This window comes from Barbus barbus (assembly GCF_936440315.1).
Source record: "Barbus barbus genome assembly, chromosome: 46".
NCBI lineage: Eukaryota > Metazoa > Chordata > Actinopteri > Cypriniformes > Cyprinidae > Barbus > Barbus barbus.
In genome coordinates, this window is record NC_136724.1 from 23,626,292 (window position 1) to 23,650,541 (window position 24,250).

The window sequence follows — 24,250 nt, forward strand, 5'->3', positions numbered from 1 at the left end:
ATTTTAACACAGGAAAAGGACTAAGACACAAAAACACCCAAACCAGAAGCAGAGACAGGGGAACAGAAGCATGTCCTCTCTCTCGAACCAACAACCGGCCTCTCCGTTCTCAGAATATAGTGAGCTATGTAAAGTCCCATCCATGTCCACATCCGCCACCCCTCCGGGATGGGACTGGCAGCACGGAGACCTCGGGGCGCCGCAGAGTTTTGGAGGTGGGCTTCGAGCAACGGGAATGACGGATGAGGACAAACTATGCTTCTACGAGTCTCCTTCTGAGCTCAACGTCCCTGGGCGAGGAGCCGTTCCAACAAGCGTGTCGTTTGGCAGCACCGGGGACAGTCCAGAAAGCTTCTCGTCCTCGTCTCCATCGGCTGCGTCTCCTGGAAGATTTGCGGCTTGCACTGCGGACAACAATGGTATGATGCTTCTGGAATCACCTGCGGGACACGACGAAGTTCTGTCGCCTCTTGAACCCTTGAAACCGGCTCCGTTCTCCGGATTGCTTCCAGAACAGAGTCCCAGCACGCCGTCGCCCCAAACGCTTCCAAACTACTGCGTCATTGGCGTGGTCAATGATAGTTACCTGGAGAGCAAAGATGAGCGGCCGAAGGCTGAAGGGTCATCGCATGAAAGTGAGGAAGAGGAAGACTTTGAGCCTTGCTTAATGGGAAGAGCCGAGCAACAGAGGAAGGCGATGAGGCGAGCGATGTCAGAGTGTTCGCACCTTTCCGTACCTGCCAGTTTCGAGCTCCCAGATAAGTATCCCGGTGGAGGTGTTCTTGACCAGTTGCCTTCGCCCATTGGAGGACCTCGTCGCCAGCATGCAGGGCCTATGAAACGCTCTCTAACCGTAGCTGACGATCAACCTCCGACCCCGCCGCCAACTCTATCGGCCACTCGCAACGACCTACGGAACGAGACCGAACTACATTTCCCCCCTTTCCCTACACGCAAAGACCAAAGCAGCTTTCCTCTCTTACCTGTAGAAGACCTGTTGGAGGGACCGTTCATTGACAAGGACCAAGGAGTCGTTCTACCTGTGCCGGTGACAACATGTGCCCTTAATGGAACTTGCAACAATGCTGGAGACAAAATTGACACGATTCCTGAGGTGTTTGAGGGTAGGTGATTGTGAAGCGAGAGTCAGTTTTGAGCTGTAGGTTACAGACCGTTTTTTTATTGGTGCAATGTGATAGAGAGAAGCATGGCATAATCATTCTTAGAAACAAAGAAATTAAGGTTTGGAAAGCATGTATTCTTAAATAAAGGCTCTAAAAGGTTTTTTGTTTTTTTTTGCAGTGATGCCATGTAAGAATTATTTTGGATTTCTCAAAGAACCTTTAGTGAACAGTTCCTAAAATATCAATTTTTTTAATAGTCTTAAAAATAAAGCTTCTTTATTGGCATCTTTTGCACCTTTAACATTCTTCACACTAATAAAAAATGGTTCATTTGGAATAAAATGTTACCTTTTTCCAATATGAAGAACCTGTTGTGCATTGATACAAAAAAGGTTCTTCATGAAACCGTGGATGCCAATAAGAAACCTTTATTTTTAGAAGTGCATATAATTGGGTTTATTGAGTCAGTATGATGAGACATGAGTCCTAGACTGCGTCTTTCTGATGGGTAGCGGAGGAGATTTATATAGTGTCTCTGTTCTGTGTGTACGGCACTATCACGCCACTGCCAGCGCATGCTCATTACCCGCTCCAGATGAGCAGCGGATAGCGTAAGTAATTTCTGTCCTGATTTCCTAGAGTAAAACCTGCCCCTCGGCAAATCCAGGTCAGAAATTCTCATCAACCTGCATCACATTTTTAATGATGGGTAGAGCTCCAGAAATCTCCTGCTGCACCCTACAACGGTTAACGCTTACGAGTTTTGGTTTTTGTTGAAATAGTAATTCACTGGAGGGATGTGTTAAATAGTCTAGTTTAATCCTTTAGTTGTCTTCTGGCTGGTTGACAGTGAACATGCATTATAGCTAATGTCTGAATGAAACATTCAGGAAGCAAACAAAAGATAAAAATGACTGGTGCAATGTCTGATAAATGGAAAAGCAGGTGCAGATAATATAAAGTGTGATTAGAGTTAATGATTGTGAGTCATGGATGGATGCTTGTTGCACACGAGTTTTCTGTTTGCAGTTATTAATGCAGGATGTTTGTGATTTCTTGGAATAATCAGGGTTGATTTAGTCTGGATAGTTTTTAGTAAAATGGGAGTGTCTGGAGTTGGGCGTTACTGAAGATCATGTGATCTGTGTGCATGACAAATTACATTGAATTCACAAGACTTGCTTTTACTGTTTGAACATTTAACAAAGATGACGGCAGTACTTAAACTTCCAACTGTTATATTATCCAAAAAGTTGGCAAAAAAGGTCTAAATTCATAATGAAATTGAATTTGAGACACTTTGCATCAGTAGTCCTATTCAGAAACATCAAAGTAAATGAGAAGCATTGTGAAAAATACGGTATCTACAATCCCAGAAGGATTTGGTTTATTAAAGGACACACGGAAACTGAAGGTCATTTTCTCTATCGTTTTTGCAGAGGTTGCATCACAAAGTACATCTGTGGAAACTAGTCCCGTCAGGCTAGTATCTGTCTGCATTGTAGGTGTCTTCACAGACTGATTTTCTTGATTTTGAGCAGGTGTTGTTCTGCTCTCAGGCTTAACTGCATTTCTCGCTGACATGCACTCAGTAGTTTCTCATCTGCTTTGATGCATCACTGTGAAACTCCTGTCTTTGTTATTATAAATGCACCTGAGCCATGTGGAAATCAATCAGCTTAATGCAAGAGTTCTTAGTCGACTCAATGCATAGATATTTCTTACAAATAGCTGAAATCCACGCTCCGCTTTGCACCGCTCTGCGGTGACAGATTCATTTTAATACAGGATGCAGTATTTCTGCTTGCTGGAAGCAGCTTACATGTGCAAAGAGAAATGCTGCTGAAATATCAATGATATCTGATTTTATTTATTTCTTTCATGCTCACTAGAATGAAATATTCAATGCAAAATGTGAATAGGCAAATAGGCTCCTTTTTAAACCAGTTTCTTGACAAATGAAATATGTTTATGACAGAACCAGATTTCTGTGCAGGGTTTATGGGAGCAGATTTACCAACTATACATTAACAAAGAGCAATGTATTTATTAGGATGATCTTTATTAATGGTAGTTATTTTTAGTTCAGATCTATTAAATGATATTATCAGCTGCATCCTTTGATTTCAATAATGTATTAGTAAATATTAAAATTTAGATTAATAAATGCTTTCAAACTATTTTTCATCAGTTTATGTTAACTAATGTAGTTAACTAATGTTATCTAATGGAACCTTATTGTAAAGTGTTACCGGTTTACCTTCTGCTGTTAAATTTAGTATTATTTTCATTAAAAACGGACGGCTATAATTACGCGAGTGAGTGCACATCACACTAATGTTCTCTAGCAGATTATAGCAGCTAATGACTAAGGTAAATGGTTTTGCTAAGTGCAAATCTAAGTTGTGTTTTCTCTGAAACTCTATGCAGTTATTAGTCTGCAGCTTTAGCTTTTGTCCTTCAACTCAAGGACATGATGCTTCTCAAAGAGACAGACAGCCTTTGTAATGGATCTGCCATTGAACGTGAAGTGACCAGAGAGCCGCCTGTAAGATATATTACTCATGAATGCCGGCCAAACACAAGACCGCGTCTCTTTGGCCTCATAACAGCTCTCCGCTTTAGTCTTCCTTCTCTCAGCTTCATTCAGCTCTCATTTATCACACGGCTCTCTAGAATACTTGACTCTGATTGGTCCAATTATAACACGTTTTCTCAGTTAAGTGATTTTCTGCATGCTAGTTTCATGTTCCCATTTACACTCCACACACTTTCTTTCTCACATAATAAAATAAGGTATACTCAACTCAATTGTCCTATCCATTTATTTAGTGATTTAGTAAGTCATTGTACAATAAGCACCACAATGTACCGTTGCCCAGAAGTGAAAATGAAGTTTACTTTGTGTTCAGATTATACATGGACTTAAGTGAACTCAGATCTGTTTCTTTCTATTTACTTTTAAGCATGTAGCATATACAGATATATGTATTGCATTCATTTACAGCCTTTTGCTGTTGAATTATCATGATTGTGACCCAAATTGTGTCAGTCCAATCAATTTAAATACAAAAATGCATCTGTAAATTAAATTATCTTTCAGGTATCTCGAGTTTAATGAATCTTTTTGTCTTTTGTCATTGGTTTGGCTTTCTTTTGGAGTAAACAAGTGAAACTTGTACAGCTTTTTTTGGCCATGATTTGCACATTTGTTTTGCTCTTGTGTATATATTAATCTGTTTTCAACTGTTCGACCTGTTTCTTCCTACCAGAAAACTCTGAGAAGAACAAGCCGGAGGTGAACAAAATGGACGCTGTCCAGAAGTTTGACGACTTTAATGTTTCCAGCAAGACGGACAAAGATCAGAAGATGGAAACGGTGGAGGAGAAAGACAAAACTGTCCACACAGACAAACAGACAACCAAAGGAGAAAACACAGAAGCTGTGGACAAGATCAAAGACGTGGATGAGGGTAAATCAGAGAAGGTGGACAAGGATGAAATCCTTCAAGTAGAAACGCCAGTGAAAGTTGAGAAGATTGAATCGCTGGAGAAAACGACTAAAGATGAGACTGAAAAGGCTGATAAGGTTGAGAAGACCGCAGACAAAATAGAGACGACAGAACAGATTGATTCCTCTCCAAAGATGGAGAAAGAGAAGGTGGAGCCGGTGGAAAAGGTTGTGCTGAAGATGGAAGAAGTGAAAGTCGTGGAGAACAAGAAGGAAGTGAAAGTCGAGGAGAACAAATCAGATCAGAAAGTAGAGAAAGATGAGCAGAAGAACAAAGAACATGTGAAGGAAGTGGAAAAGGAGAAAGCAGAACAGAAGACTGAACAAGACAAGACCGAAAAGGACAAAGTAGAACAGAAAACAGAAAAAGCTGAGCCAGCTGGCAAGAAACCTGCCAAAGCTGAGAAGGACGAGAAAGCCAAAAAACCAGCTGCTAAACCCTCAGCGGCCAAGCCTGCAGTAACCAACGGTGCACCTGGAAAAGACTTGACTAGTCCTGAGAAGAAGACCAAGGTTTGTCAAAACGTTCTGCTGTCTCTTCGTCCTCCATTGACCTTCCTGCTTTTGCTTCTGCTAATGCTAATGAGTTTGATTCTGTTCTTAAAGCATATTAATGCCAAAACCAAAATTCATTTATCACTTATGTGGGGTTGGGAATCGAGAACCTAAAACTAACTTTATTTTATTATTATTTATGTACTATTATAGTTTTCATTGCTATATTGAATTACCTTTTCTATTTGTAATTTTTTTAAATTTTTTAGTAATTTTATCTGTTTTTTCATTTTATTAGTTTATAAATCTACTTTTTTTTCAGTTTTAATATAAAAAATTTTTTTTTCATTTTTAATATTATTTATTTTATCTACTTATGATGTAATTTTTATTTTTTAGTTATGTTTTTAGTTATTGTGTTATGTTGTTTTTTTATCTCACTATTTATTTATTGGTTAAGTTTAGTGTTTTTTCAGTTAGTAATTTTATTCCTTATATGTAAACAATAAATAAACAAATACTTGCATGCTTACTTGCTTATTTCAATTGGTTTCCAAGACTATCTAATATTTATATTTTGCTTAAGCTTTTTCAGTGACCAAAAACTGTTTTAATTGTTTTAAAGTTATTATCATTAACTAAAACTAAGATTAATTTTCATTCTGGTCCTTTAGTTCCTTTACATTTAGGAAAAGAAATCAGGAAATTACTTATGATTCCCATCCCTACATTACCATCTAATAAACAGAGTAAACTTAATGTTTACTCCAGATGAAAATTTAGTCTGATCTCAATCTGATCTTGTGCTTTTATCAGCCTGCTCTGCTCATGTCGCTGCCGTTATCATTTGTCCTTATTCTGTTTTTTGTTCATCGTTTGCCATCCGTCCGTTGGGTTTGCTGTCCATCCATGCAGCCTGTCGCCGGCGCAACCAAACCTAGCTCTGCCAAGCCCCGGCTGAGCTCCGCGTCCAGCGCTACAGCTGCGCCCAAGCGCTCCACCCCTACCTCAGCCGCCAGCGCACCCACCCCCCTCAGCAAAAAAGCCCCTGTGCCCAAAGCTCCCGCCCCGGCTACTGCCACCAAACGGCCAGCCACAGCGTCCACACGACCCTCCACCGCATCCAGCACAGTCACCAGAGAGGTCAAGCCCAAGGTGAGTCCCCATCCATCTGCTGAAGACGACGTCCAAACCTCCTTCCAGAGGTGGAAGCGGCTCAATCCGGCGCTCATCTCTGCATGGATGCTCTGTTTGTGTGTCGTTCATGCTTGACCACATCAACATGTGTTTTATAGCTTTACTGTTGTTTAAACAAAAGATTGTGGTTGATTATCAAAAGAGGTCTGCAAGGCTGCATTTTATTTGATTAAAAATACAGTAAAATTGTGAAATATTCGAATTTAAAACAGCTGTTTTCTTTATGAATATCTGTTAAAAAGTAATTTATTTCTGTGATCAAAGCTGAATTTTCAGCATCATTACTCCAGTCTTCAGTGTCACATAATCTTCAGAAATCATTCTAATATGCTGATTTGCTGCTCAAGAAACACTTCTGATTATTAGTAATGTTGAAAACGGTTGTGATGCTTCATATTTTTTGTGGAAACCATGATGCATTTTATTTTTCAGGATTCACAGATGAAAGTTCAAAAGAGCAGCATGTATTTGAAATGGAAATCATTTGTAACAAATATCTGCTGAAACTTGATCAATTTAATGCATCCTTGCTGAATAAAAGTAATGATTTATGAATCTTGATGTACATCTACAAAGAAGCTTACTAATATTAGAGCTCCTAAAGTCATAAAAATGATTTGTCATACATTTTTTCTAGGAAGCTAGAGCTAGAAATGGCTCACTGCGGCATCTATAAAATGTTTTATTCCAGTCATGAACCACTTGGAAGGGCCAGGGAAAAAAACTAATGTGTTTTATGATGTCTCTAGATGATATTTTTCAAATCTGACGCACTCAACCTTTGCTCTTGTTAAATCTCTGATATAATATGAGCAATGTTCAGTGCAAGTCTTCCCTCTAGTGGCCATCTGTGTAACTACACTACTGACTAAAGTCAGTGTTTAACTATTGAAATTCAATGAAGGTTAATATGTACAATCAGAGATTAGATTAACAATAACAAACACGAAATACAATTTCATTTTTGATTCTAAAGCACATGTTGCCACATTAATGTTAAGAAATATGATTGAATCCCCAATAAGAAAAGAGAGGTGTGTCACATAGTAAAAAAAAATAGCATGAAAGGATTTATTTTTTTGGTTAAGTTGTATTGGTGTGATTGGATTGTTAGGAACTGACTTAATCTGAACCTGGCAGGTTATTTTTAGAGCAACAGTAACATATTTTTGGCTGAAACGTCTGTTTGATTATGATGGGCTTTTTTTTACTGCAGAGAGAATATCAGAGTGCAGCTGACCCCAAATAACCCTGTGTTTTCTCCTCCGACAGACGGCCACAGAGAAACGCCCACCTGTTCCAAGGGCTGCTGTCGCTCCGGCTCGGCCCACCGCAGACAAACCTGCTACTGCAACACGCACAACCACCGCAACGCGCACCGCCACCAGCGCCCCTGCAGCACGACGCCCAGGTCAGACCCAATGCATTTAAAGATGAGCCATTGCATTTTGAGTTGATTTATGAAATGCTCGGAATATTCACATTATGCATTTCTATTTTTGTGTTTAGTTACAAAGACTGAAAGCAAACCAGGAGACGAAAAAAAACCAAGCACACCGAAACCTACAGGTAGAGCAAACACAAAATATGTTGAAGGAAAAAAAAAAAAAAAATATATATATATATATATATATATATATATATATATATATATATATATACTGACCAAAATGATAAACGCAACACTTTTGTTTTTGCCCCCATTTTTCATGAGCTGAACTCAAAGATCCAAGACTTTTTCTATGTACACAAAAGGCCTATTTCTCTCAAATATTGTTCACAAATCTGTCTAAATCTGTGTTAGTGAGCACTTCTCCTTTACCCAGATAAACCATCCACCTCACAGGTGTGGCATATCAAGATGCTGATTAGAGAGCATGATTATTGCACAGGTGTGCCTTAGGCTGGCCACAATAAAAGGCCACTCTAAAATGTGCAGTTTTATCACACAGCACAATGCTACAGATGTCGCAAGTTTTGAGGGAGCGTGCAATTGGCATGCTGTCTGCAGGAATGTCCACCAGAGCTGTTGCCTGTGAATTGAATATTAAATTATACATTTTATTATTGATGACTGCTGAAAATTAAACTTTGCATCACAGGAATAAATTATATTTTAAAATATATTCAAATACAATTATTTTAATTGTAATAATAATAAATTTTTTATAATATATTAATGTGCGTGTATAAATAATTTTTTATTTAATTAAGAATAAATATTTTTATTCAGTTTATTTATGGCTGCTGCAAATTCATCTTTGCATTACAGGAATAAAGTACATTTTAAAATATATTTAAAAGTTACTTTAAATTATATTAAGATTTCACAATATTGCTGTTTTTACTATATTTTTAATCAAATAAGCACAACTTTGGTGTGCATAAGAAACTTCTAAATCTATACAAATCCTAATTATTCCAAACTTTTGAGCAGTAGTGTATGTAGAAAAATACAACAATTCAGTGTAGTGACTTAATAGCAACAAGTCAAATATATTTTTAGAGATGTTGCGCTGACAAACACTCAGAAGTGAATTGCGCAGCAGGAATGAGTTTGGGATAATCTCGCACATGGAGACCGCTGCGCTGCTTCTTACCCCCGTTTCCAGAGATTGGAACTGAACGCAGCGGTGCAGAGAGATTATTTTAATCTGACACATAAAGAGGGTTTTGTGCTACGAACTGAACATTCAGATATCGCTCAAACACACAGCATCTAAAGGTTTTGGCATTGCACACATTTCCCTTAAAGGGATAGTTCACCCAAACAATTTCTCGCCCTCGAGTCGTTCCAAACTTGCAAGACCTTTGTTCATCTTCGGAACACAAATGAAGATATTTCTGATGCACTCCGAGAGCAGGATATAATCCAATGTGACATCAGGAGTTCAACCGTAACTTTACTTGTGCGCAAAGAAAACAAAAATAATGACTTTATTTAACAATTTAACAAGTCTCCTCCGCGTCACCCTGGTGCCATTTTGCAGAGTATCACATACGTTAACAACATATGAAGAGTTCATTTGCAAAAACTGATAAACGCCACTTTAAAAAACAAATGAACCACATATAGCGCGATCTGAACCCTCTGTGTATTGCGTGTAATCACATTCATAAATCTATGATCACAACAACGTTTGTCAGGCATCTGCATTGTCATCTGAGCAGATTACAAAGATTAAACCAGTTATTTTTTTAACTCTAAAACATGAAATGCTTTTGCTATAAAACAAACTTTTAATATGTAAAAAAAAACATACTTTCAATGAACTTAAATGTGTAAATTGCCTGTATTTATTTATTTAGTTATTATTACTTAATGAAAACAATCCAAGTGCAGTTTGATTGATATTACCTGGAATGCGTAAAAAAATAAAAAAAAAAGTGATTTCTGAAAAAAAAATGTACATGGATATATGTTCAGATCAAAGCGTACACAACATAAACAGCGTATCCACGTACATATGTTGTTTACGTATGTGATGCTTTCCTAAATGGTGCTATAGGGTGACTCGGAGGAGATGAATTGTTAAATAAAGTCGTTATTTTTAGTTTTCTTTGCACACAAAAAGCATTCTCATAGCTTCCTAAAATTACGGTTGATGGCACATGAATTATTTTACCGATCTCCTTGCTACGTTTCTGAGCCTTGATCATGTTAGGACCCTACTGTCTATGGAGCTCTTAAAAATATCTTAATTTGTGTTCTGAAGATGAACGAAGGTCTTCCAGGTTTGGAACAATATGAGGGTGAGTAATTAATGACAGAATTTTCATTTTTGGGTGAACTGTCCCTATAACGTTCTATGGAAGTGTTTTCAGAGTTCAGCTACAAAGGAGTGTTTCTCGTTTGTAACATAGTTAAGGTAAGCTGACGTCTGTGGTTTCAGATGCCGCCCGCTCTAAACCCGCTCCTCTCAAAGCCTCCACCACTACAAGCAGCATCGGCGCCACTCGCCCTCGCACCACCAAAACAGCCGTCTCCAGCAGCACTACAGCCGCTGCTGCGGCGGAGAAGAAGCCGGCGGTCCCCCGCGCGCCTCGACCCGGCTCCACCTCCAGCGCCAGCGCCACGACTCGCAGCACAGCGCGGCCCAGCTCCACACCGGCACCCGACATCAAAAACATCCGCTCCAAGATCGGCTCCACAGACAACCTCAAATACCAGCCGGGAGGAGGAAAGGTAACCGCCACACGTAGTGGACATGACTGAGAACAGCAGTTAGCTGTAAAAGTGATATCGGCTAGTATTCTGTCCTCTAGCTTTGCAGTGTTTTCGTATTTAATAGTATGTATATGTTGCACACTTAGGAAAAAAAAAGTACAGTGGTGATGCTTAGCAGTTTATTTACTAATTTAGTGCTGTCAAACGATTAATCGAGATTAATTGCATCTAAAATAAGAGTTTTTGTTTACATAATACATGTGTGCTGTGTATATTTATTATGCATATATAAATACACTCAAATGCATGTATATATTTCAGAAAAATAGGTTATGTTTGTATATTCATTTATTATATAAATTATATGAATATAAAAATAGACCTGCAAATACATGTAAATATTTTCAAAATATATACTGTATGTTTGTGTATTTATATATGTATATAAACATAAATATACACAGAACACACATATATTATGTAAACAAAAACTTTATTAATCGTGATTAATCATTTGACAGCACTATATTATTTACATACTATTGTACTATTTGATAATTTATTTATTTTCAGTTTTTATTTTAATTTGTTTCATAATTTTTTTATTTTACTTTTTATAATTCTGTTTAGCTTTGATTTATTTTTATTTCAGTTTCTCCTTTTAGTAATTTTTCTAATTTTTATTATGACAGTCAGACAAGTTTGAGTAGTTTCTCTTCTGCAGAATGTGCCGCTGTCATCTTTATTATACTGATCTGAAACTGCATTATTTAAACAAACGTCTTTCTTGCACGACTGCAACTGTGTCCGAAACCTGAGAAATGATGATGTTACAGGCAGCATCCAGAGGCATCAGTGCAAATCTTCTTTAATATTATTATTATTCAATTAAATATTAATCTAAATAAGCTTTCCATTGATGTATGGTTTGTTATGATCGGACAATATTTGGCTGAGATACAACTATTTGAAAATCTGGAATCTGAGGGAGCAAAAAAATCTAAATATTGAGAAAATCACCTTTAAAGTTGTTCAAATGAAGTTCTTAGCAATGCATATTACTAATCAAAAATTAAGTTTTGATATATTTACGGTAATAAATTTACAAAATATCTTCATGGAACATGATCTTTATTTTATATCCTAATGATTTTTTGGCATAAAAGAAAAATGGATGATTTTGACCCATACAGTGTATTTCTGGCTATTGCTATAAATATACCCCAGCGACTTCAGACTGGTTTTGTGCTCCAGGGTCACATATGTAGAATAACGATTATAGATTTTATTATTTAGTAATATATTATTACATAATTGTAAAACAATTAATAATATAATATATGCAATGCATGTAATTAATTTACTATATAAAATGTTCATGTATCTTTTTAATGCATAATTGTATGAATATTGAAATCTATCATTTATTGTAATTATTAAATATTATATATAATTAATAAACAATAAAAAATGATAAAACAATTAGATGTCTTAATCTTAATCATAAATATCCTTTTTCAGCTTTTAATTGCATTTCTAGAGAAAAATAAGCACATCAATCATTAAATATATTCTCTATATGCTAAAACGCTGCCTGTTAAGTCACTGCCTTTGGTTTTGGACACAGCTCTTCTGTCCTTATTTTTCTATTTATCTGCAAACGGAGTCCTGTTTCCCAGTCTAATGTGATGATGAGTCAAAAGCAGCATGATTCACTTTCCTTTAGAGTGTCTATTCTGCTCATGTTGACATCTATATTAGTCTAAACATATGTAAACTAGCTCCAGTCTTCATAATCATTATATATCACTCACGTCCTGAAGTCACAGCTTCACTTTCTGGTATTGCATCCCTCCTCCCATGTTTGTGGTTCATCCTGGTCTTTTTCCTGGCTGAGCTCTTTCGCTTTGACTCTCTAACACTCTCCTGTTCCTGAGAAACGTCTCCTGTCACCACAAAGAGTTCAAGAGCGTCGTCTAGTATAAGCGAGGTTTTAAAGCGAGGTCACAGTCTGTGTTTGGAGCATGAAGATGAATCGTGCATGACTGGAGTTTGTCCACGTGAGATCGTCACACTGCACTGAAGAGCGTTACTAACCGCCCCAGTTCTGCCTGTTCCTGCCTCTTCCTCTGATCCTAAAGTTTTGCTGGTTCTCGTGAGGTTACAGTAGGGTTTAGCTCGCCTCGTCTCCACTCGTACAGTATGAGCGATTGACTCGAGGGCTGTATCTGGGCTTGTTCTGCCTGCAGGTCTCAGTGTCTCAGAGCAGGACAGACGCTCAGAGCTCGCCCTCCAAAGAGACCAGCCAGGGCAAAGTGAGTTCATCCGCTCATCACACTCACTTCTGCACATCTCTGTCTCCACTGCAGTCTTTTCAAACTCGCCTTCTCTTCTCAGTATAGCCCACCAGATCTGGCATTACAGTGTCTTTAGTAGTAGCGTGATAGATTGACAACTATAAAATTAAATATTATATGAAGAGTTTATTTGCAAAAACAGATAACTCATGGTTATCATGTTTTTGCAAATAAACTCTTCATATAATATTTAATTTTACAGTTCTAAATTAAATAATTACATAATTATTTAATTATTTTTATAAATAATTTATTTATTATTCAGCTAATAATTTATATTAATTAATTAGTTGAATAAATCAAATTGTCTGTGTATTTTTGCCTGTATAATATATGTTTTTATGATATATATTTTAATAGCAAAATACTTATGTATTTTAATGATAATATGCAAAAGATTAATTACATATTTAATTATTTGTTATAATTAATAATAAATACTTAGCCTAAAATACACACATTTCTATTATATAGTGTTACTGTGTTATTGTTATTAAAAATTGCATTACTCTGATTCAACTCAAATTTTAGTACTGTAATACAAAATCAATTATAGAACATATACTTAAAATTAAGTATATATATTATTGAGTTATTTATATAACTGTTATAATGTTCATTAATATTTTATAAAAACATGTTTATATATATATATATATATATATATATATATATATATATATATATATATATATATATATATATATATTCATGATTTATATATAATTATGTTTTTCAATAAATCTAATTAATAATAGCAATATAATAAGATTATAGATGTGTGATTGTATTGCTCATTTTTATCAGCAGATATTGATATCAGATGGAGAAAAAACACAATGTTCACATAGTAATCTCTCTGGAGATCTTTGAGTGCTTGCATTGGGTTTTTGATCATCTAGTCATTGTTTATCATATAGTGTTTGGCTCTTGCACCTCATTATTTAAATGCTCTACATCACAGCCGGGATGCTCAAATTACATCGTTTGGGTAGCACTTAATAAAATGCTGGCTGTAAATAAAATTAGAAATAATTAAAATATTGCTTAACCCTTGTTGGTTTTAAAATGTGCAGCAGTGAACAATCACAAAAGTAATGGCATTGCATTCTTCACAGAAATTAATTTTCAAAAAATTTAGGTGACGTTCACTGAGAAGCCCGTAGGATCTGATTTGAGTATCCCTGCTTCACAAAGTCCATTTGTAGCTCACCAACCACATATATTCATCGGTCAATCTAAATTTCTATCATTTCTAATTTCTATCAGTTTCATTCACTTTAATGGTGATTTTTATATGCTAAGTTTACAAACGAGGGGAAACGGTGAGCTAATGGTGTTCACACTAACAATCAACGGGGCGATTTCATTGTCAATGATGCTAGTTGCTTTTAGATGCTTCTGCTTGTGTCCTCTGTTGTCTTCCCTCTCTAACCTGGTCCTCCCTGGTGTCCCGTCCCTCCCGGCCCGCCGTGCTCTGTTTTAGGTTCAGATAGTCTCCAAAAAACTGGACTACAGTCACGTGACTTCTCGCTTGGGCTCCAAGGACAATATCAAACATGTTCCTGGTGGAGGGAACGTAAGTAACGTTACTGCATGCGGTGTAGCCGTCGTTCAGACAAACACAGTCACTGTGCCACATGATGCACTCAGACCCAACAATGAAGCGCTTTCTTCACTTATGAACGAATAAGAGCGGGGAGAAACGCTGCCAAATCCAATGTTGCTGAGCTGCATTTTCCAAAACAACATTTCAAAGCAAATCATGGTGACAGCAGAGGTTTGGATTCGGGATGTTTGTTCATAATCTTCTCTCACACTAACTCAAATCTCAGTTTTAAGAGATGCTTTTCATCACCTTGTGTTCAAGCACTGCATGCTACTTTTATTTTAGCAGTTAAGCTTCGATTTGAGCAGCTTCATCAGATGATTGTGTGTTCACAGATCCAGATTCTCAACAAGAAGGTTGACTTGAGTAAAGTGACCGCAAAGTGTGGCTCCAAGGCCAACATCAAACATAAACCAGGTATGATGAGACCAGAAACGAATTGTTGAACCGTAAATAGTCATTTAAATGACTTTAAAGCTTTCAGTTCCTTCTCTTTCATCTCAGCGTTTAGACCAGTGGGTTTGTGTGTTTTTCTGTAGGTGGAGGTGAAGTCAAGATCGAGAGCCATAAGGTGAGCTTTAAGGATAAAGCTCAGCCCAAGGTGGGCTCGATGGATAATGTCAATCATGAGCCTGGAGGCGGGAACGTTACGGTGAGTTTGGCAGGAAGATCAGTTGCACGAACTTTAAAAAGTGCCTCTGAGATGTTATAAGTGAAGTCAAGACATACTTTATTCTATATTCAGACTTCAGATTTTTAAATTAAATTTAGGGTGTTTAGCGTTTAAAGGAATAATTCGCCCAAGTATCTGTAACACTGCCCTGCGTCATATCTGCTGAGTGAAATCCAGAGTTTCGATCATTGTCCTATTCCTTGACTCTTCTGTCATTACATTGTGTACTAAGACTGACAGAAAATGAAAAGTTGTGAAAGTAGTCCCCAGCTAGGTAACTAGTTATGATATAGCTGGGGACTACTTTCAGGTGCTGCGTAATATCACTGCGCCTGCTGCACCCACAGTACGGCAGCAAATATCCTTGATTATTACGCCAGAACGAGAGAATAGTTCCTAGCCATATCGGCCTAGAAAATCACAACTTTTCATTTTCTGTCGGTTTTAGTACACTATTTTCAAAAATAGTGGAGTGTTCCTTTAAAATATCTCGCTTTGTGAAGTTAAAGTTGTTTATTTTGGGTGAAATGTTCCTTTAAAAGCTGTTTTATTTTAAATCTATGGTAAGTAATATTACACTTGCATGGAGAGTTTAAAACATGCTGATATGAATTCAGTGTCTTTTTTATTTTTCATACTTTTATGTTTTAAGTCCATGTGTTTTTGCAGTTTTCATTCCAGCCCCCCAAAAAAATCACTTACTATGTGTTAGAAAAATGTAAAGTAAAAGTTATATTTAATTTCTCTGGTATTGTTAAAGACAAGAGTAAGGACTTCTGATTGGAAAAAAAGAGCAAATTCCAGAGCAGTTTCTGGACTCGCTCTGCTGGGTTCAGGCCGCTGTGTGATAGTGATGTCACCTGCCCCTCAGCCTATGGCCATCCATTTCAGTCACATGACCACATGCTCCGCCCATTATTATTTTGCACCCATCCACTCTGAACACACATTTGTGATTATGATCATACTGATACCGTTTTTAAACTTTAACATACGTTTACTGGGACCTTTGGAAACAGCATGAATTTCAGACTTTTTTGCTACATCTGTAATAAATATTAAACGAGTTTAAATTAAGCATGTTGAACAGAATAATGCTGCAGTTTTACATTGCAGTGTGGGTTAGGTTAAGTTTTATTTTGGATGTGTTTTATGTGAGGATCTGTTCATCATAGTTTTAAGTCTTTGTTGACATAAGTTTAGAATTATTGAAAAGTTTTATTTTCAATAATTATATATATTTCTGTTCTTCTGAACATAATTCTTACAGTTTAAGTGCATATGCAGATGATTGGCATGCGTCTCCGTTTGCATGGATTTCTATTCATTCCCATTCATCTTTCGTAAGTTTAAGTTGAAATTGAAGGTGGGCTCCGTTCCACATGGTAGTTGATTATTTTCTACATATGTATGAAATTTTGTCATTACATTTCTGTCATGATTTTTGATTGTAAAGTTTTGCTTTGTTCACTGTACAGATATACGGTACCAGTGTAGAGTTTCATTTTATAATACAAAAAGTCATGTAGTGGTCAAAATAATAAACACATAAATAAATCTGGACAATCAACCAAAAAAAATTAAAATCTGATCATTTCATACATATAAAATAATATATTCCTATAAAATATTCCTATAATTTTGCAGGACACTATAGTTAATTTGTGTAAGTGAGGATAGCAAAATAAAGTAAACTGTGACATAATACACCCAAAAATTCTTCATACAGTGGACTACTAGTAAAGCTGATAAACATTTGGGACCAAAAATTGTATTTGACCCTTTGACCTGACCATGTTTTGTTACATAGCTTTCTATTAAAGTTATCTGACATTATCAAGATGAATTTGTTCTGACACAGCTTAACTATTATATACCATTTTCTAAACTATAGCAAATAAACTGTGATAATGTGAGAAATATTGAAGGTGTCTGAATAAATTTTGGTTTGACTGTATATATTAGTGCTGTCAAATGATTAATCACAAAAGAATAGTTTTTATGTAATATATGTGTGTATACTGTGTATATTTATTATGTATATAAAAATACACACACATACAGTATACATTTTGAAAATATTTACATATATATTTATGTTTATGTTATATATAAATATATTTAATATACAAATATAACATTTTTGTATATGTGTGTATGTATCATGTATATGTATATGTATATATATATATATATATTAATTATATTAAAATATTTTTTTAAATAAAGGAATTATTTTTGGGTTATCAAACACGAGTTGAGTCCAGCATGTCTAAACTGGTACTGTATATCAGCCATATTCCTTCACCATGCAAGGATTGTTTTCTATTCTGTTCATGGCTGTGTGTCCATCTCCATCTCACCCTCATCTCTCGTATTGATGGCCTGCTGTGTGTTTCTAGGCTGAGGGGGCTCAGGAGACTGCTGAGGGTAGCGGGGCTCCCTCTAGTGGTGTCTCGGCCACCCAGCCGTCAGCTGGCGCTGCCCAGGAGAATGGGCTGAAGGAGGGCGGCCCCTGCAGGAGTGAGGAGCTCCGGGACCCGCAGGGCCTGGACTCGCTCATCCCTGAAACAAGTAAGTTTGTGTGTAACCTGGCCCGAGAAACCTGAAAAGACTAACCTTGTCAGAGCAGAGGTCCTTTAGAACTGAAGACTCTCATTCACATCCCATTTCTCACATTTACTGCTAAATATGATTTGTTTCTCCATCATCCCATTACTTTGTGGCATTCATTTATTTATTTTTTATGCTGCATGTGAATTGTTTGTTATTCTTGTCTGGTTTACTACTGTACAAGAGGTCGACCGATTAATAGTGTAAAACCAATAATGACATTTTTTTGGGGGGGGGGGGTCTCATTACTGATTAATTTGTCTGATTTATGATTAAAAAAAATATTGAGTATAAACACTGAATATAATATTTTTTTAATTAAGAGCAAAATATTTAATAGAAACATTGAATGTAGCATTTTATCTATTTTTTTAAGTAAAATGAAATTATTGAAATTAAAACAATTTTGAGTATATTCAAAATATGGAATAAAACATTGAATGTAGCGTTTTTTTATTTATTATTAAAACATTGAATATAACATTTTTAGAGTAAATTTAAAAACTTTTTTTAAAGTAACATCTTAGGTAAGATCAAAATCTTCAATAAAAATTTGAATAGACATTTTATTTTTTAATTGTCAAAATATTGAATAAAAACATTTAATGGACATTTTATCTTTTTAGTTAGGTCAAAATATTGAATAGAAACATAACGTTTGAATTTTTTTTGTAAAATCAACATATTAAATCCTAGGACACTGATGTAAGATTTTGAAATCAAAATATTGAATAAAACATGGAGTAATTTAAAAAAAAAAACATTGTGTCAAAATATTGAATAAAAAAATTTAATGTTTTTTTTAGGTATTCTTAGGTTACTTTTGTAGGTATTTTTAGGTTATTTTTGCTTAAAACAAATTGAATGTTTAACTTTAATTATGGTAAATCACTTAGAGTTACATAATTTTGAGTTAATTGATTTTGCCATCAATTTTCATCATGTTAATGAAACGAATCTTGTGTAATATAACTTGTTTGTTTGTTTTTATTGTATTGTATTTGTTTTGCCATGAAAATAGCCTGTGATGCTGACATGGCATTAAATAAATATATACTACTACTACTTAATTATTACTTATTTGAACAGGTAATCTGTTATCGGTGCAGATGTATCAATCGGTCGACCTCTGTGCTGAACAGATGTTTTTAAAGCACAGTTTTCTGATCTCCAAACCATCTTGACCTCTTCTTATTTTTCAGGCATCTAACTCGACTTTTTGCTATCACTCTGCCCTTTTCATTTCACCCCCCGACCGCTTCCTCTCCTCCCCTTGTTTATGTCCTGTCCCTCCTCTGTCCTGTCTTTCTCCACACTCTGTGATGCAGATTGAGTCTTTCAAGCTAAATTTCCGCGAGAACGCCCGCTCTCGCACGGACCACGGCGCTGACATCATCACCTGGCCCGTCTCGGGTGACAGCCCTGTCCACCCTCACCTGCTCCGCAGCAGCGTCTCGCTCAACGACTCCCTCGCGACCGCCGGCCTCCCTCGCTCTCACACCACCCCGGCCCTCCTCTCCTCCGAGGAACAAGGGGGTGGCGTTGGCTCGCTCACCGGACTCCGGACGTGATTTCTGTCTTTTCATTGGTCTGCTGCTCTTTAAACCCCGCCCCCTACCATTGCTAAGACTCATATGATTGGTGTGCTCTCTGTTGATGTTCCTGATCGGTGAGGCTGTACAGACTACAGTCATCAGGATGTGCCTCAGTCGAAGGCGGCTGGGAGGGAAATCTGTAAACTCTGACGTTACACTTTAACATGGCTAAACTCACGCTACTCATACCTAGCTACATCACTTGTTGTAGAGCATGAATCTAGTTTAGTTTCTTTTCTTTTTTTTTATCTGTGTTCCAACTCCTGGACCGGTATTCATAATCAAACCTGCACATGCCCATCTGATCATCACACACAAACACATCAGGATCCATCTGGACATCATCTCTCGCTGCCTTCAAGTGCACATGGGACGTTTGTGCTTACGAGTTATTTACCATGCGATCGTGTCATGAAAAATCACTTTATGACAAAATCAAGCTTTTTTTTTTAGTGCCAAAGCAACAAAATGAAGAGCAAAGGATGTGCATTAAAGGGATAGATCACCCAAAAATGAAAATTCTGTAATTAATTACTCACCCTCATGTCGTTCCAAACCCGTAAGACCTTCGTTCGTCTTCAGAACACAAATTAAGATATTTTTGATGAAATCCGAGAGCTCTCTGACCTTCCATAGACAGCAAAAGTTACTACCACGATTTTTTTTTTTTAACAGTGTAGAAAACATTTCCACTTGAATTACATTCAACGCATTAATTAAACATGCTATTTTAAAGTAGAAAAACTAACTTTTTCTTGTAAAATAGTTTTATTTACTACTAATAAAAATCATTTTTACAGTGGCGGTTTCTTTTAAAACATAATTCAACGTTTAATATATTCAACATGTGAAAAAATATGCAATCTACTCACCTTTACTGCAATTCTGTAGTTCACATCATACATCTTCGCAGAGATTACCAGTCTTTGAATTTTCAAATGCAGCGAAAGCTTGCTTTTCCTGCTTTTCCACATTTGCATACGTATACATGGATTTCAATAGTGTGAACATCCCTTTATGCATCATGAACTAAGTATTTTCTGAAACTTTTACACTTAAAATAGCTAATAACAGCTTTAACTTGGAAAGTCTTCCAACACGAGCTGCTAGATGCTCGTCTCGTAAGCACGATCATTCCCGCTTGATTTGAAGGCAGCTTCATTCAGCATACGGGGCTGTCATGTGACCCTCTCTCACCGCACCCTTGATCTCCAGTAGAAGCACATAGGCTTCCTGAAACTATTCGTGATGGTGTGTTTGAGTGAATACTGTAGCAATGCACTGTTGTTAAACGCTTTCTTTTGACTCTTCGTTTTATTTTCGTGACCAGCAGATGTTTCCTTTTCCTCGTTATTGTAAAGCAATATAACGTCTCCTACAATGCCTATAAGACATGAAACTCCACGTAAACGCACAGCAAACAGCGCTCATAGTGTCAAACGCAGCTCCAGACGGCTTCGTGAACGTGAAGAGGGTCTGAGATGGACGTGTGAAGGAAAAATCCCTTGTGGGAAAAGAAGTGCACTTGTAGTATACCTCAAATATTAAAAGTACATTTAATATATTGACTATAACATGATATTACTGCGATAAAAGCACAATTAAGTGTATTTAAAGTATACTTTCATAACTACACAATTAAGCACACTTTGCAATAGTCAAATTAAGTTTTACATTGAATTACATTTTTTAAAGTACACTTATTTTGATATGTTGACTAACACAATAAAGCACATGTAAAATACTTGATTATTAATATTTAACTGTTACGTGCTCTGCAATATTTAAGTTGAATATATTTTACTAAAACGCAACTTCATTACAAATTTGTTTGATTAAAAATACATTTAAATACAAGACCTACAACAGAAATGACATTAAAATATTGTTTTTAGTTTTACATGCGTTTACACTTTAACCATCAAAAACAAAAGAATTATGAAATTGCATGTAAAGATGTAATTAAGTCTTACTTAAGTAATCTTAAGTTCAGCTTATTGCATTTCATATAAATTTAAACCATAATGCACTTTAATTTCAATTACCATGCAATTAAGTGTCTGAAAACATTAGATTCTTTCAAAGTGTATTATTTCCCTAATACTCTTTTTAAAAGTATGCTAAAGTGTGCTTCTTTTTCACGAGGTGAAGGAAGTAGATGTTGATTGATGCACGAGGGGTTTCTCTTAGCAATGATTGGTTGATGTTTTTGCATGATGTACAGTGCGTGCAGTATGTTTTTATATGGAAACAGGGGTCGAATCTGTGCCTGCCTTTGGAGGGACGCAGAGACAGAATGTCACAGCCTGAAACCTTTTCTTTGAATAGTTGCTTATGAGCATCCAGTGAAATTGTGAGTGAGTCTGGTGGTGGTTTGAATTCCTCTCTTATTGCATACGTTTCTGCAGGTCTTCTTTAAGAATAAAAGCTTGGCATTATAGTGCGATCATGTGAGTGGAAAGGTTCCTGCGGGGTTTTAACGGTGGAGCCTGTAGCTTATTTCTCTTGTAGCATTTTCTGTTATACAGTAGTTTATCTTCAGATAGCCTTTTTGAGGTCGCACAGAATCACACGCTTGACATGTAGCTGCTTGGTTTAGTGTCCTTTTGGTGTAATAATGGGGTAAGAGGATGTGGCTGTTCTTTTTGTGTTATTTTCTTCATCTGCTGTGGGTGGGACGGTCGGTCAGACATTTTTAGCGTGCTTTTCTTTTTATGAGAATGACAAATTATTGCATCTATTGCTTATTCTCATCAGACCTCTTTAATCCCAGAACATGCAAAGCAATAAGACTGTCGATGTGACGGATCCCAGATTTTGACTCTTCATCTACATCATGCATGACAGTGTAAAGCATTCAGATCATGAAATATTATGTGATTAATGGAAAACTTGACGAATGCATGGCCTTGTTATAAAATCCAGTTTTTGAGAGGTATGGCTTCTTTGAAATAAGTTTTAGATAACAAATACAAGTAGGACAGTGTACCTTCATTGTGTATTGCCATTTTTAAAGATTATTTAAATAATTCACTTATGTGGAAAATGCCAAAATATGATTGCATTAATTTACAAATTGATGATTTTGGGGCAATAACGGTTATTATTTATAGTCTTTTTTTTCCAGGAAATGAAAAGTGTGTAAATATTAGGCTAAAATCTGAAGGGTCTTTCGTTAAGGACCTGTAGTCTTTCAGGACAGCGGCTGTTTGTAGTGAAAAGGTCACATTTGAATCGGTTCCCTGTGCCTGAATGAACCCCGAGAACAATCGTACTATCATTTATAGCCTCTTTACATGTATTTACAGTTGATTTCCCTTTGGTTTTACTGCTGTCTCTGTGAATGCATTTATTATTGGCATAAAAAACACATTTGCAATGGTCAAAGAAGCTGAGGGCTGATATTATGTACCTTTAACGGCTATTATTCATATTATTATTGTCATTTTTGCCCTGCATTTTTTTTTTTGTGGAAAAGGCAGAGAGCAAATGTATTTAAACTATATTAAAGCACATGTATTTGGCCGCCGTGTCTTTAATGTTGTGGCGAGCTTGGTAGCGCTTATGCCCAGATGATGCCAGGTGGGTCACGTCCAGGTGGGCATTGATATTAGCCCTCTTAACGTCTTCTAATACCTTCTAATAACCCTTTATATGAATCTTAGTCTTACAAGAAGAAGATACTCGGAATAACACTGTCAAACTAAAATGGGGATTGCATTGAATGTGTTTCAGTTGCACAGATTTTATTGTGCCATGAAGGACCAGGGCATCCTGTTGAAGCAGGGAGAGGAGAGGTCCAATTATTGTTATTATTATTATGATTTTGTTTTGTTTTTCTTATTTGGGAGTACTCTGGGAGAGATGTTGCCCTGGAACGTAAAGATGTACAACCCTAAAGTAACATGGAAACTAAAGGAACGTGACATTAATGTGCGGTTTGTTTTCCTTTATTTTATTTTAATTTGAGTTTTTCCGTGAAAATCAAATTTCATTATATTTTTTTTTTGGTTTGAATGAGGTGTTTATTGTGGTTAATTGTTAACTATGATGTGATTATTAAACATTAAATAAAACAGTGTTGGGTTTGGTCTTTACATATTAAAGCAAATATTTATTGTCTTCGGGTTCATAAGTGTTTACATGCTTCACAAATAACATTTTGTTTACATTTGTTTTATATTGCAATATATTTTATGAGCTCATAATTTTATATTTCTGAATATTAATTTTACTTTTCTAATATTCTCGGAACAACCTTGAAAACTGCACAGGTGTGACTTAAATCTGTTTTTAAAGACAGAATATTGATTTGATTTTTGTTTATTACTCAAGGTAATATTTTTATTCTGTCATAAAAAAGAAACTATTATGAAAAGGTGAGGATTTATACACTGGTTAGTTTCATATTTTGTAATATACCCTTTTATATTTTTGTAGTGCAGATGATATTTTTGCATAGACATTACTTCCATTGCCTTAAGTCCTACATCGCCATCTTTTTATTATTTAACATTTATTTCACTGCCATATTTCGGTACTTGTCTTTTTGTTATGTAAATATTAGCTAGTAATTTTCCATCACGAGATCACGTGAGGTCAGGCATAAACCTTCCCGCCATCTGCGCAAGACTTCAGTCTACGGCGGGAACTTTCTCAACGTCAATTTTTCTCCTCAGGTTTTCTAAAGATTAATTTAGTAGATTTCGACGATATAATGTTATTCAAGGTACAAACTTTGTGCTGATATACAGTTCAACCAATTGTATAGATTATATTTTTGTAAAGTTTTAAAGTTTAAGGATCTTTTATTCGGAGAAATACAGCAGAGGAAATGTGGCAACGGTACGTAACGACATTTACGCTTTTTTTGTTCATTAATAATTCACTTATTAAAGTGCTTAATTA

General features: G+C 36.1%; 2 protein-coding genes across 3 annotated transcripts in view; both read left to right on the top strand.

Moving 5' to 3' along the window:
- LOC306864933 (uncharacterized protein) overlaps nt 1-23,410 on the top strand; it is a 71,559-nt gene extending 48,149 nt beyond the window's left edge. The window contains exons 8-18 of one of the 2 annotated variants that reach the window (XM_079409236.1): nt 4,397-5,148; nt 6,046-6,285; nt 7,600-7,738; nt 7,837-7,896; nt 10,221-10,513; nt 12,745-12,810; nt 14,339-14,431; nt 14,797-14,878; nt 15,001-15,113; nt 17,537-17,708; nt 19,076-23,410. In XM_079409236.1, coding sequence (XP_079265362.1) covers nt 4,397-5,148; nt 6,046-6,285; nt 7,600-7,738; nt 7,837-7,896; nt 10,221-10,513; nt 12,745-12,810; nt 14,339-14,431; nt 14,797-14,878; nt 15,001-15,113; nt 17,537-17,708; nt 19,076-19,080 — 2,015 coding nt within the window. In that variant the 3' untranslated portion in view covers nt 19,081-23,410. Of the gene's footprint in view, nt 1-4,396; nt 5,149-6,045; nt 6,286-7,599; nt 7,739-7,836; nt 7,897-10,220; nt 10,514-12,744; nt 12,811-14,338; nt 14,432-14,796; nt 14,879-15,000; nt 15,114-17,536; nt 17,709-18,949 lie in introns of both variants that reach the window. The other variant, XM_079409235.1, reaches the window with a different exon arrangement.
- Nucleotides 71-1,132, top strand: LOC306864996 (uncharacterized protein; the record flags this gene model as incomplete). The annotated part of the gene is made up of 1 exon (XM_079409328.1): nt 71-1,132. One exon carries the CDS (start codon nt 71-73, stop codon nt 1,130-1,132), a length of 1,062 nt encoding a protein of 353 aa, XP_079265454.1.
- Nucleotides 23,411-24,250: the final 840 nt, after the last annotated feature.